At 44.1% G+C, this 13,800-nt stretch overlaps 1 protein-coding gene across 4 annotated transcripts; it reads left to right on the top strand.

Moving 5' to 3' along the window:
- The first annotated feature begins 2,161 nt into the window (after positions 1 to 2,161).
- Positions 2,162 to 13,443, top strand: GGCT (gamma-glutamylcyclotransferase). Of its 4 annotated transcripts, XM_014586933.2 has the most exons (5): positions 2,162 to 2,448; positions 7,538 to 7,597; positions 7,675 to 7,820; positions 9,368 to 9,503; positions 12,711 to 13,443. In XM_014586933.2, exons 1-5 carry the CDS (start codon positions 2,311 to 2,313, stop codon positions 12,852 to 12,854), a joined length of 624 nt encoding a protein of 207 aa, XP_014442419.1. In that variant the 5' UTR covers positions 2,162 to 2,310; the 3' UTR covers positions 12,855 to 13,443. The 4 variants fall into 4 exon arrangements, with proteins under 4 accessions (XP_014442419.1, XP_006146289.1, XP_014442420.1 ...); XM_006146227.3 differs by lacking the exon at positions 7,538 to 7,597; XM_014586934.2 differs by lacking the exon at positions 12,711 to 13,443 and having other exon boundaries at positions 7,675 to 7,732; positions 9,368 to 9,504.
- Positions 13,444 to 13,800: the final 357 nt, after the last annotated feature.

The following is a 13,800-nucleotide window of genomic DNA, read 5'->3' as shown; positions in this document are numbered from 1 at the left end:
CTACCATTTGAACAGAATCCTAACCTGTTTCCTGGCTTTAAATTTTAAGCAAAGTTCCTTTGCATTTCTTTGATTTAAGTTAAAACTGGTTTTCTTAATAGTACCAAGTGAACTTGCTATTGAAGTAGTTAGATTATTTAAGAAATTGTGTGATCAATACAATGTGGGAGGGAAAGGAATGGAAGACAACTGTAGACACCAGAGATAGTGTGAGAAGAGGGTGGGAAAGGACAGGGGGTCAGAAATAGGGATAAAAAAATACTAGAAACTAGAAATGGAAAATTTTTGTTAATAAAATGTATGATTAAGCCACTGCAGTATATTCTGGATGGGAAATCACATTTTGTATGCTGCGATGATACTTATGGAATGAATATAAATTAAGTTTTAAAAAAAAAAAGTTTCAGGGGAAAAAAAACCTAAAACTGTATTTCTTAAATTAAAAAAAAAATGCATTAAAAATACCTATTGGATGACTGAAGTAAGACATATAGCCCCAGCTAGGTGCTACTTTATGGGATGTTCATTCTACTCACTGAGGCTTATGCCTAAAGTTGTACTTGTGTTCATGGAAATGTATATGTCAGCTGTGCTTGCTATGAAAATATTTAGATTAATTAAGATCTTTAGTGACTCAATAAAATGTGGGGGGGAAAATATAGAAAGCAAACATAGATACCAGAGACAGTGTGGGAGGAGAGGGGGAGATGGCAGAGGGTAAGAGATAGGGAATCAAGGATGGGGAAAAAAAGCAAAACATACAGGAAACAAGAAATGGAAAATTATTTGCTGATGCTAACATGCATGTTGATGTGCTTGATTGAGCCAATATACAGTGTACTCTGGATGGAAAATCTCATTTTGTATGTTGTAATGATGTACAGTGAATTAATATAAATAAATTTAAATTAAAACATTAAAAGAATGACTTTTACATGTTTAATGTTTTTGTTCATCTTGTAATTTGTGTGTTTTTTTGGAGAGGTTTTTACGCTATAGGGCGCGTGCGCTCGCCAGACAGAGAGACATAGAGACAGAAAGCCAGAAATCACCCCCCAGGGGGGATGGTCACGCTGCAATCCCTTCTCCTCCATTCTCCTCTCAGGATCTTGGGCACGCATGCACACGCGCCCAGCGTGAGTTTTAAACCACCGGCTCCGGGACGCGAACCGTGGTCCACTACGTGGGAGTCCAGTGACATAGCCATTACGCTAACTGCTGGTTCCCTTCATCTTGTAATTTGTAGTCATTGAGATTTTTGACGCTCAAATTGTTCTAACCTGGCCAGGGGTAGTCTAAGCTGGCTCCCCTGTCCTTTTGAAAAGACTTCCATTTTAGAGGAAATGCTTCCTGCTTTGTGGCAGAAGATGTTGCAAAGATGTTATTCATTCCCAGTCCCTGACCTGGCATCAGCCACTCCAAGGAGCGCTGAACCTTGGGCATGAACGCCGGGTGCGGGTGAGAGGAGAATGGAGAAGGGATTGCGGCACCGCCATCCTCACGGGGGAGGGGGGGGCGTGATTTCTCCCTTTCTGTCTCTCTGTCTCTGGTGAGCGCACGTGCCCTACAGCAAAAACCTCTCAAAAAAAAAAATTACCTTGTGATCATAAATTATAAGCCCTAATTTAAAACGGAGTCCAGAGGTGCCCAATGGCACCTAGCTAGTGGATGGCAGCGTGGGGATCTAACCAGGGGAAGGACTCCCAGGTGATGGGGAAGGGCGTGCGGAAACCGTCGTGTGGGGCGACTCCTCAGAGGGGGGCGCTGGGGAAGGTCAGGGGGACTGCGCAGAGAGGGAAGGCAGCTGGTTCCTCTCGGGTTTGACCAGCGCTCCCTAAAGGCCAAGAACATCCGGGGAACTCCCACGCAGAGGCAGGTGAGAAACCAGCCACGTCTCAGACCGAGCCCACCCGATCGAATCGGGCCCCCTTGGCGCTTTCCAGCCGCCAATCAGATCGAGTGTTAAATAAGGGGGCGGGGCATGACGGCACAACAGAGGAGCGTGTCCAATGAGGAGCCAGCCCCGGGTCGCCTCAGGACAGAGTATTTCCGAGTCTCCGCAGAGGGCGGAAAGGAGGCGGTGAGGCTTGGCCAATCAGAGGGGGCGACTCCTGTCGAGGCGGCCGCCAGCCAATCAGAAGAGTGCTCGTTGCGGCTCGCGGGCCCACGCTTCCCGCGTGCTCCCTAACCAGGAGGCGGCGGCGCGGCGGTCAGTGGGCCGGGGTCGCCAGCCGCTCTGCTTCGCTGAGCTCGCTTTCTGCTCCTGATCCCCTAGCTCTCGACCTCCGGGTGGTACAGGCTCTGTGGGACATGGCGACATCGGGCTGCAAGGACGGCCCGGGCCAAGAGGAGAGCTTTCTGTACTTCGCTTATGGCAGCAACCTGCTGACGGAGAGGATCCACCTCCGAAACCCTTCGGCCGCGTTCTGCTGCGTGGCCCGCCTGCAGGTCAGTGCCCCTTGCTGGCCCTGCGCCACCGTGCGGGTTTGCCCCGAAGGGGTGCGCGTAGGCGGAGTGAGCCAGGACTGTAAGTCTTCCTGGCTAGGACACAGTTTTCGCGCCCACCTGGCTCCTGGGCAAGGCATCGCCTCTTCACTGCTCTCACGGCGCTCTGCTTGCTTCCTTCTGAGCTGCGCTCTTCAGGCAACTCTGTCCCCTCCGGCTGCCCTCAAAGCTCCCACATCTTACAGGGTCGCCCCACCTGGTACTGCACCCCCCTCCCTCCCAGCTTCCAGCCAGAGTCACGGGGGCTACCCCTGTTCAGGTGCCTCCGTTTCCATCGCAGGCATCCCCTGTGGCTCCTATGTACTGCCATCACGACTAGCCGCCAAACTTTTTTTTTTTTTTTAGAGGGTTTTGTTTTAAGGGGCCGGCGTAGGTTTTTGTTATAGGGCGCATGCGCTCGCCAGAAAGACACACAGACAGAGACAGAAAGCGAGGAATCACCCCCGCAGGGAGGATAGCCATGCAGCAATCCCTACTCCTCCATCCTCTTGAGATCTTGGGCACGCATGCACACGTGCCCAGCGTGACTTTAAGCCACTGGGTCCAGGACTGGAACCACGGTTGACTACATGGGAGTCCAGCGACATAGCCATTACACCAACTGCTGGTCCTGAAACATTTTTTTTTTTTAAACTTGTTTGGCTGCCTGCCAGTGGCGAGGTTAAGGTGCTGGACTTCCATGTGCTCAACCTTTGTTGGAGTCCTGGATCCTGAGGCTTGAAACTGGTGCCTGGGTCCTGTGCATGCATGCCCAAAATCTCAAGAGGAGAATGGAGGCGAAGGGAGGTGGCATGGCCATTCCCTCTGGGGAGTAGTTTCTCGCTCTCTGTCTCTGTGACTCTTTGTCTCTCCCACTAGCGCACAAGCTGTATAGCAAAATTCTCTCTCTCAAAAATAAAATGAAATAAAAGCATCATTTGTCACCTATTGGTGATTATCACACCAGCTCTTTAATCTGGAAAGTGATCATTTAAGGAAATTAACATCGGGATCAGCAGATGATATAATAGTTACATTGCTGGACTCCCGCATGGTTCCAGTCCCAAACCCAGCAGCTTAAAACTCATACCAGGCATGTGTGCCTGCATCCCCAAAATCCCAAGAGGAGAATGGAGGAGAAGGGACTATGGTGTGGCCATCCTCCCTAGGGAGTGATTTCTCACTTTCTATCTCTTTAGTGAGTGCACACGTCCTATAGCAAAAATCTCTTAAAAAAAGAAAATTAACATTTATTCTGCCTTTCTAGTAGCAGCTATATTTCAGGGACACCCAGTAGCACCTGTTGATGAGGAAAGTTCTTACAAATTTACACCAGGTGATGCCTCTCTTGTCCCTTAACTTAGGGGCACCCTTATGGCACCCATCCAGCCGTCTCTGCCCCAAGTCAGGGAATTCCTTTGCTTTCTGTTCTGTACATTACCTTCGTTACAGGACTATGCAAAAATCTATTCACTTGGCTTTTGCCCCTCATCTGAGAAGTCCTGAAAGCTGGGACCAGATGTTACTCGTAGTGACAGCCGTGCTCAGCTAGGTCAAGTGGCGGATGACCATAACCAACCTGGATGAATTATTGATCTTCAGTACACTCACTCAGCATGGATCCTTTAGCCCTGAACACTGGGGTACAGGGACGACTGAGTCAAGGTCTGCTGTGAGGATCTCCTGGCCTATAGGAGAGAAAAAACCTTTGACAGCGTCAGACTGAGCAGACGTGATCTGTGCTAGCCTTGCAAGCTGCAGAAACTGGCTGATTAAAGCAAAAACAAACAAATCAAAGAATGGGTTGAAAGGCTATTGGGGAGCACATAGAATGACCAGGAAGGCAGACGTACAAAGCTAACAAAACAGGCAGACATAAAGAGAGGCACCGCGACCACAGTATAGCCGACATCACAGGACAGAACCAGCCCAGGGCGCCGCTGCTGCCCCACTGCCCCACACGGTTAACATGGACGTGGTGCCGTGCACCGCCATCGTCACCCTGCACTGGACCTTGCTGCTGGTGCACTACCTCCCTGCGGTCCCTGAAACCCAGTCGTGTCAGTCGCCACCCAGGGTGGAGCCCCTGCCATCCTTGGGCACTAGCTTCTAGCGGATATCTTTATTGGCTAACTCCAGTCCATGTGGACCATGCCCTGACTGTCAGCAAAACTGAGAAAACCAACTTCTGGCCACTCAACCTTCAAAAATGGACAACAGTCTCTGATACTCTCTACCTCCGAAGTCATATGGTAGGGAATTTCCCATATGTGGAACAGGAGTTCAGATGCTGTAGTCAGAGCCCGGGGAAGAAATCAAACGCATTTATTATTTATTTACAGGTCTGATCAGTCTTTAAAAGGAGACAGGCAGGTGCAAAGGCATGTACAGGTATGACCAGGGGACCTGAAAATGTGACTTTTAAGCCAAGGCCTGAATAACTGGGGAGATAGAGAGCAAACAAAACAGCAGGAACCGTGTGTGCAAAGGACCCGAGTAAAGAGGAAACTGGATGTTCCAGCCCGTGCGGCTGGAGTGTAGTAAGGGGAACATGGCATGAAGTCTGGAGATTGGGAAGGGCCACACCTTAACAGAAGTGCAGAGGACAAATAAGGCTTTGGGCTTTATCTCAAGAGCAGTAAGAAGATCCATTGCAGAACTGAAACACATGAAAATGCAGGTTTATATCTTTGAAAGTTCATTCCGGTTGCTATGGCAAATGGATTTGAAGGAGGACAAGAGTAGATGTAGATAACTCAGGCAATTTTTCTGGCAGTTTATGCCCAGTAAAATGCATAACACCTTGAACCGGGGAGGCTGCAGTGAAGGGTAGATAGGCTTGAGAGATATTTAAGCTGTAACGTGGGTAAAACTTTCTGATTGAGCATGAAGGGATGAGATATTACACCAAGAATAACTCAAGTTTTTTTTTTTTTTGAGAGGTTTTTTGCTACAGGGCACGTGTGCTCGCCAGAAAGACAGAGACAGAGAGAGACAGAAAGCGAGAAATCACCCCCCAGGGGAATGGCCACGCCACAATCCCTTCTCCTTCATTCTCCTCTCGGGATCTTGGGCATGCATGCACACGCGCCCGGCGTGAGTTTAAGCCACTGGGTCCAGGACTTGAACTGCAGTCAACTACATGAGAGTCCAGCGACATAGCCATTACGCTAACTGCTGGTTTCAGTAACTCAAGTTTTTGACACAACCAGGCAGATGATGGCAATGTTCACAGAGAAGAAAAGAATCTGATTTGGGAGAGAAAAACCCTAAGTTCAGTTTGAACACATTGAGTTTGAAATGCTAGACAACCAAGTGAACAGAAAAAATATATATATTAGGTAGTCACAAAGTCATGACGCATTTTTGCATAGCAAAACAGAAAAAATCTGTCATGACTTTCCCGACACCCTAATACTACTGACCAATGACTCGATACTTACTGTGTGCTTGGCCCTCTGATAAGCACTTTTTGAAACTTGAGAAATCTGTGCGAGGTTTAACGTATTAGAGGGTACTCAAAGCCATTGGAGGGATGGGATTATTTTTGGCAAATCATCGAATGAGTAGAAAAAGAGCTTAGACTGAACTCTGAGAAACTGACATTTAAAGATCAGGGAGTGGACTAGAACTTGGCAAGGAAATTGAGATCAAAGCAGATCCGGAGAGGGTGGTTATTTTCTATCAGAAGCAACTGAAAAGCGGAGCGAGACAAAGAATGAAATTGTCTATTGGGTTGATGGACAACTAGACCCTAGTGTGGGTTGTGACTTTGATCAGATCTGCTGATGTTCTGCCAGAGCCTCGTGGTCCAGTATGCCGATCGAAGGTGTTAGTCCCTCAGACCAGCCTACTTCCTAAACTGTCTGGGATCTTAGAGTTATCTAGTCTAAACTCTTCATGTGTTTACTATTAGGAAACTAAACTCCAGAAGGATGGAAAGAAAGCTTTCTAGGCCAAACAAGCTCAGTAAGGACTTTTCATCATCCTCAGGACTTTTACTCCCTGATCGCCCACCTCTGTGAGGAAGGAAGCTAAACTAGTCACCTGACTCCCTTGTTCATTAGCTATGCTATCTTAGGCAAGTTGCTTAATCTTTCTAAGCCACAGTTTTTCTTGCTGTAAAATGGGTATAAAAAGTCAATGGCAGGATAAAAGAAATATCCATAGAATGCTAATAGTAGCACAATGTATACCACCCAATAACTTTCCCATGTTAGCTGCTCTTAGGATTATCCTAGGTAGAAGAGTACAATTCCTGAATACTAGTGTTCATGTGTATACAAATCACTCTTAGGTGCCAGCTCCCTTAGGGCAAACACAGTGGTAAATGCTGGTATGGATACCCGACAGATGTAAAAGTAGAGAGAATGTTATAACCTTCATGTAGCCATCATCCAGCGTGTCTCTAAGTGAAAATGTGTGAAGGGTCTTCTAAAAGTTCATGGAGGACCAGCAGGTGGCTTGGCGGTTGAGGCAGTTGGTTCTACATGGTCAACTACAGTTTGAGTCTCAGACCCATCACTTTGAAAAACACACAGGGCTCATGTGCATGCATACCCAAAATCCTGAGAGGAGAATGGAGGAGAAGGGATTGCAGTGTGGCCATCCCCCACCCCGGTGAGGGGGAGTGATTTCTTACTTTCTGCCTCTCTGTTTCTGCCTATCTCTACAGCAAACACACATGCCCTATGGTAAAAGTCTTCTTAAAAAATGAGAAATGCATGTTATGAAAAAATTATGCATGGATTCCAATATTTTTTTCCACACCAAAATAAACCTATACTTTAATTCCATTTTCTCTGAACTTTTTAAAGTTCCCCGTATTGGCTGCGAAGTAATTTGCAAACAAATTTTATAACTAGGAACGCGCAGCAAAAATGAAAATAGTGTTTCAGGCATTGGGGTTACGGGATTATTTTTCTTTAAATCTTTTGTTTATATTAAGATGGCTGTACATATATGTAATATATGTTTCATTTTAAAAAGAATTATGGGGAAAAAATATAGTCCTTGAGATGTGGGTCCTTGTCTATCTTTGTGTTTTCCACAGCTCCTTACGTGTAGAAGGAACTCTGAGTTTATTGAATGTTTTAATTGCATGGAGTTCAAGGTAAATCCTTTTTGTTTTTAGGAGGGAAATTCGGGTTCAAGGGGATATTGATCATATCACTTTGGTTTCCTTTGTAGGATTATAAGCTTGACTTTGGCAATTTCCAAGGCAAAACAAGTCAAACTTGGCATGGAGGTATAGCCACCATTTTTCAAAGTCCTGGCGATGAAGTGTGGGGAATAGTATGGAAAATGAACAAAAGCAATTTAAGTTCTCTGGATGAGTAGGTGGCTTCTAATTATAAATTAAAACATAATTCAGAAAGTAGATTATATGCAAAGATGTATGTTTGTGTTACTTCTTCAAAACCACGTACTACAGACATATTCTTTATACTTTATAGAGTCAGCATAAAAGGTATAATAACACGAGTTTGCTGAAGTCTACAAAGGTCACACTTTCTAACTGAGATTTGGTGGGGGATATTTAAAATCTCTTATGTAAAGATGGAAACCCTTACTTTTCACTCTACTTGTTTGTCTTTTCTGAACATTTCTCCTAGTTTTTCATATTGTGAAGAGGCATAAAGATTTTTGTAATGGTTACATATTTTTATCGATTTCGAAAGCAATCTGATTCACTTTTTAAAAAACAGTTCCTTGGGACCAGCAGATAGCATAATGGTTACATTGCTGGACTCCCACATAATCAACCGTGGTTCGAGTTCTGGACCTGGCAGCTTTAAACTCACACTGGGCGCGTGTGTGTGCGTGCCCAAAATCCCAAGAGGAGAATGGAGGAGAAAGAATTGCGGCATGGCCATCCCCCCAGGGGGTGATTTCTTGCTTTCTCTCTGTCTGTCTCTCTTTCTCTCTAGCAAGTGCACATGCCCTATAGCAAAAATTTCTCTCTCTCTCTCTCTCACACACACACACACAAAACAGTTCCTTGGTTGCCCCCCAAGGGGTTAAAGGACCTGGATCCCACATGCTGACCATGGTTCAAATGCTGGCCCAAGAAGTTTGAAAAATACAGCAGATCTATGTGCCTAGCTGCCTAGAATCCCAACAGGATAGAGAAATGGAGGAGAAAGGCTTGTGGTGTGACCGTATCCCATTGAGAGGTTCTTTTTCCCTCTCTCTATCTCTGTCTGTCTCTGGCAACTCAAAAAAAAAAAAATTCTTTAACATGGCAGTTGAAGCAATAAGTAATACTTGATAAAAGCATTTCACAACGAATTAGAAATGTTTTGTTGCCTTTTATAATGAACTCTCAGAGCTGTATGACAGAGCATGTAATACAAAGAAAACTGGCAGAAAAGAGCAAACGCTGAGCGCAGATGATCCGACGTGCATGATATTCGACCTTCTGGGTAGATATTCTCTTGCTGTCGGAATACATAGTCATTATTTGTAGCCTAAAGTACAGTGTTTGAGGGATATAAAGATGGCAATCACTACACCTGAGTGGGTTTTTAGACAGGATAAATAGATCTAGAACTAAACTAGATAGAGCATATATCAAATCGAGCTCGAGTTTAGAAGTATACCAGGGTAATACTAAGTCTCCGAGTTTTTGATCGAAATGCTAAACTTACTTTTCATGTGGTGTTAGGTCATCGGGAAAGCCGTGATGTAGTTTTCTATGTTTTTCTGTGCAAAAATGCATCATGACTTACCCAACGCCCCGGTAGTATTTATTGTCTACCTAGGGAGCAAGTACGTCCATATGTAGTTACATATTTGATGCTACAGAGCAATAGACTGAAAGACCTTACCCCGTAAATCAAATTGGCTACATGGGGCTAAAACGTGACTGTTCTGGTTTCAGGCAAGAAGGAGTTAAAAGTGGAACGTATGTCGTAATAGAAGTTAAAGTTTCGACTCAAGAAGGGAGAGAAATAACCTGTCGCAGTTATCAGATGACAGATTATGAGAGTGCACCCCCATCACCACAGTATAAACAGGTAAGCTAATTACAAAGACTTTGGCCGAGTCTCTCTTAATTTCCACCAAGATAACCTAAAGAATATTTTGTTCTCTTTAAAAGATTTTTGTGGGCCAGCCGGTGGCCAGCCAAACTCATGGTTCAAGTCCCAGACCCAGCAGCTTGAAAAACACACTGGGCATGTGGGCATGCATGTCCAAATTCCTGAAAGGAGAAATGGAGGGGAAGGGATGGTGGCATGACCATCCCCTACGAGGGATGCTTTCTCACTTTCCCTCTTTGTCTCTCTCCTTTGTTGCTCTCCATCAAGCACACGGGCCCTCTAGCAAATTAGAAGACTTGGTGTGTTTTAAATTCCATGCGAACAATTCATTTTAATCAAATGTTTTTAAATACAGAAACGATAGTTATTTACCTAAAGTGGAAATGCAAAAATATTGTTCATATTTATATGTAATGAGAGAATCATGTTTTTAAAACAAAAAAGATTTTGTTTATTTAAAAAAAATAAAAGCTGGGATCAGCAGATGGCATAATGGTTATGTTGCTGGACTCGCATGTAGTTGACCACATTGCAAGTCCCAGACCCGGTGGCTTAAAACTCACACCAGGTGCATGTGTGTGTGCCCACCCAAAATCCAGAGAGGAGAATAGAGGAGAAAGGATTGTGGTGTGCCCATCGAGTGCTATTTCACTTTCTGTCTCTCTGTCTCTGTCTCTCTGGTGAGTGCACATGCCTTATAGCAGAAATCTCTCTAAAATACATACAATAAAATTAAGCTTTTAGAAATGTCTGTGAGAGGGACCAACATATGGCGTAATGGTTACATTGCTAGATTCACACGTAGTTGGCCACAGTTTGCATTCCAGACCCAGCGGCTTAAACCTCACACTGGGGGCATGTATGTGTGTGCCCGAAATCCCTAGAGGAGAATGGAGGAGAAGGGATTGTGGCATGGCCATCTCCTCTGGGGGATGATTTCTCACTTTCTGTCTCTCTGTCTCTCTTCAGTGAGGCACGTACTCTATAGCAAAAATCTCTCAAAAACAGAAATTTCTCTAGAAATTGAGCTGGCTCTATAGCCTGGTAGTTAAAGATCCCACATGGTTTGGGGCCAGCAGGTGGTGCAGTGGTTACATCACTGGACTCCCACATGGCCAACTGCAGTTTGAGTCCTGGACCTGGTGGTTTGAAATCACACCACGGGTGTGTCTGTACGTGGCCCAGTAACGCAGGACGAGGACAGAGGAGAAGGGACCGTGGCATGGCCACACTCTCAAGGGGTGATTTCTCACTCTCTCTCTTACTGTCTCTTTCTCTCTTGGGCGAGTGCCCGTGCCCTGTCACAAAAACCTCTGGGGGAAAAAAACAAAACCAGTGTGGTTAACCGTGGTCAAAATTCTGACACTGGTGCAAGGTACATGTGTATGCATGTCCCAAAGCCTGATAGGATGGAGAAATGGAAGAGAAGGGATTGTGGTGTAACCACACCCCATTAAGAGGTGCGCTCTCTCTCTCTCTCTCTCTCTCTGGAGAATGCATGCCTCTGGCAATAACCAAAAAAAAAAGGAAATTTCTATGAGCCAGAATTTTAAAATTCTGGACATCTGTTTTCTCTCTTAAAGTGTTATAGAAAATAATGTGAAACATGTACGTGTGTATTTTTAATAGAGTTAGTCTATGCACATGCTTTTGTCATTTTTGTCCTCCACCAAAGAGTATTTCTTGAATACAAAGCACCACTTTTGTGGGGAAAAATGCCTTTTTTTTTTTTTTTTTGAGAGGTTTTTGCTATAGGGCCCATGCACTCACCAGAAAGACAGAGAGAGACAGAGAAACAGAAAGCAAGAAATCACCCCTCAGGGAGGATGGCCACACCGCAATCCCTTCTCCTCCATTCTCTCGGGATCTTGGGCACGCACGCACACATGCCTGGCGTGAATTTAAGCCACCGGATCCGGGACTCTAACCACAGTCAACTACATGGGAGTCCAGCAACAGCCATTGTGCCAACTGCTAGTCCCGAAAAATGCATTTTCTACTGCTAGAATGTTTTCTATCCCTAAATAGAGAAAGAAACGTCAGCAGCTTTTAAATCGGTGAAACCACAGGCATAAGACGAATGTGGGCTAGAGACTCCAACATCCCTTTTCAGAAATCCAAATTTTGGTACTCCTTGGCAGGCCCCATCGACATGACACCCATAGTGGACATCCCAGCTCCTGGGCCTAACCTGGAATTTTCTATTATGATGCCTAGAGAAAATAACCTGATATGCATCTTGAAAGTGCCACTGAACACAGTTGCAAATTATTCCCTAATGTCTAATTCAGATCACGAATAGACACTGGGGGGCCGGCAGGTGACGTGGTGGTTAAGGTGCTGGACTTCCACATGACTGACTGTGGTTTGAGTCCTGGACCTGGCAGTTCGCTTTCTCACTTTCTCTCTCTCTCTCTCTGGTGAGCACATGTGCCCTGTAATACATTTTAAAGTAACAATAATAATGATGGTAAAGAAAATTAAATAGATAATTCTTTTTTTAAAAAAAGACTCAGACTGAAATCAAAACTGCTTCCTTTATAAACCATAAAATTTTTTGAAGAATCATGTTTTATCTTAAAAGATCATGCAAACTGTACAATAAGATCTATTTTTATCTTATTATAAAATATTTTAAGTCAGATTAGTAAATTGCTGCTCCTTGGGGCGGCTTCATATGTTTTCCTATGCATTCATGCTCAGTGTGAGATGAATGTGACTGTATTTATTTATTGGGTTATTGGGAAAGTCACGATTTTTTTTAAGAAAAATTTTTGCTACAAGGCACGTGTGCTCACTAGAGAGACAGAAAGACAGAGAACGAGAAATCACTCCCCCCCTCAGCCCCCTGGGGGTGATGGCCACACTGCAATCCCTTCTCCATTCTCCTCTCAGAATTTTGGGTACGAGCACATACACCCGATGTGAATTTTAAGCTGCTGGGTCTGGGACTTGAACTGTGGTCGAGTACAAGGGAGTCCAGTGACATAACCATTACACCATCCGCGGGTCCCAGTTATGATGCATTTTTGCAAAGAAAAATATATCATGACTTTTCCAACAACCTAATACTTCAGAGTCATCTGAAAGCTACTGTTTTATACTTTGATCATGCAAAGCTGTGATATTTTAAATTATGTTTCTAACTAAAAGCAATATTTTGTTTGTTTTAACCATTTCTAGGTTATTTGCATGGGTGCAAAAGAAAATGGTTTGCCAATGGAGTATCAAAAGAAGTTAAAAGCAATAAAACCAAATGACTATAAAGGAAAGGTCTCAGAAGAAATTGAAGACATTATCAATAAGGGGGAAGCAAAAGCTCATTAGAATATAATGGATTATGGGACTGGACGGTGGCGTGGTGGTTAGGGCGCTGGACTCCCATGTGGTTGACTGCGGTTCGAGTCCTAGACCTGGTGGCTTGCTTTCTCACTTTTTCTTTCTCTGGTGAGCACATATACCCTATAGCAAATTTTAAAAAGAAATAAATAAATAATTCTTTTAAAAAAGAACAGATTATATCTAAGGATATTCTATGTGCTAATATAAAATATTTTTAATGTTTGAGAATAGGACCTGGAATATCTCCATTTTTAATCTATTTTTCAACCATATTGTGAAGGGCTATTTCATTGGGGTTATTTCTTGTTTTCAGATTGTAAAAAGAAACTGGGTTAGGAGTGAGGCAATTAAGGGGGCTGTGAGGCCCTGGAATGCGTGACAAATGGATGTGGACACTTAAAGTAGTTTTCTTGAGTTGATCTTAAGTGTCTTGCTCTGTGACAAATGATAGATTAGAAGTCGACTTGATGGTGCTGGTGAATTGCTCTGTCTGGGAATTTTTTTTTTTAAATCAGCTTAATAAGAGTAAGCGAACTGCAGAGAGAGTTGGTAATAAAGTTTTGAAAATTGGAAAGATGGTATACTGTTTGTAGAAGTGTAAACGTATTCTTTAACCTGTTTTTTTTTTTTTTGTAAAGTACTCCACTTCATTTTGTTAGACTCAGATCAGCACGTTTCTGGATCTGGTCTTGGCTTTGGAGAATTCTGCTCAGATTCTGGAGCCAGGTAGCCGTCACTTCCATCCCTCTCTGCGATACTTGGGTTGTGTGATTCGCTGAGCCTCTGTTTCCTCATCTGTAGGGTAAGGATCATCAAAACACCTGTATCTTAGGACCGTTTTGAGAATTAAATGAGTAAATATATGTCCTGAGCTTAGGACTGAGCCTGACACATAATCAATATCAGCCATCATTATTGTTATTAAAGAATT

The sequence above is a fragment of the Tupaia chinensis genome, unplaced genomic scaffold, assembly GCF_000334495.1.
Source record: "Tupaia chinensis unplaced genomic scaffold, TupChi_1.0 Scaffold000170_1, whole genome shotgun sequence".
Classification (NCBI taxonomy): Eukaryota; Metazoa; Chordata; class Mammalia; order Scandentia; family Tupaiidae; genus Tupaia; species Tupaia belangeri.
This window is presented reverse-complemented; position numbering and strand designations above follow the sequence as displayed.

Coding starts and splice junctions, on each gene's coding strand:
- GGCT (XM_014586933.2), top strand. CDS start 2,311: ATGGCGACATCGGGCTGCAAGGACGGCCCGGGCCAAGAGGAGAGCTTT. Junction 7,598..7,674: donor TTAATTGCATGGAGTTCAAG/GTAAATCCTTTT, acceptor TTTCCTTTGTAG/GATTATAAGCTTGACTTTGG. Junction 9,504..12,710: donor CATCACCACAGTATAAACAG/GTAAGCTAATTA, acceptor AACCATTTCTAG/GTTATTTGCATGGGTGCAAA.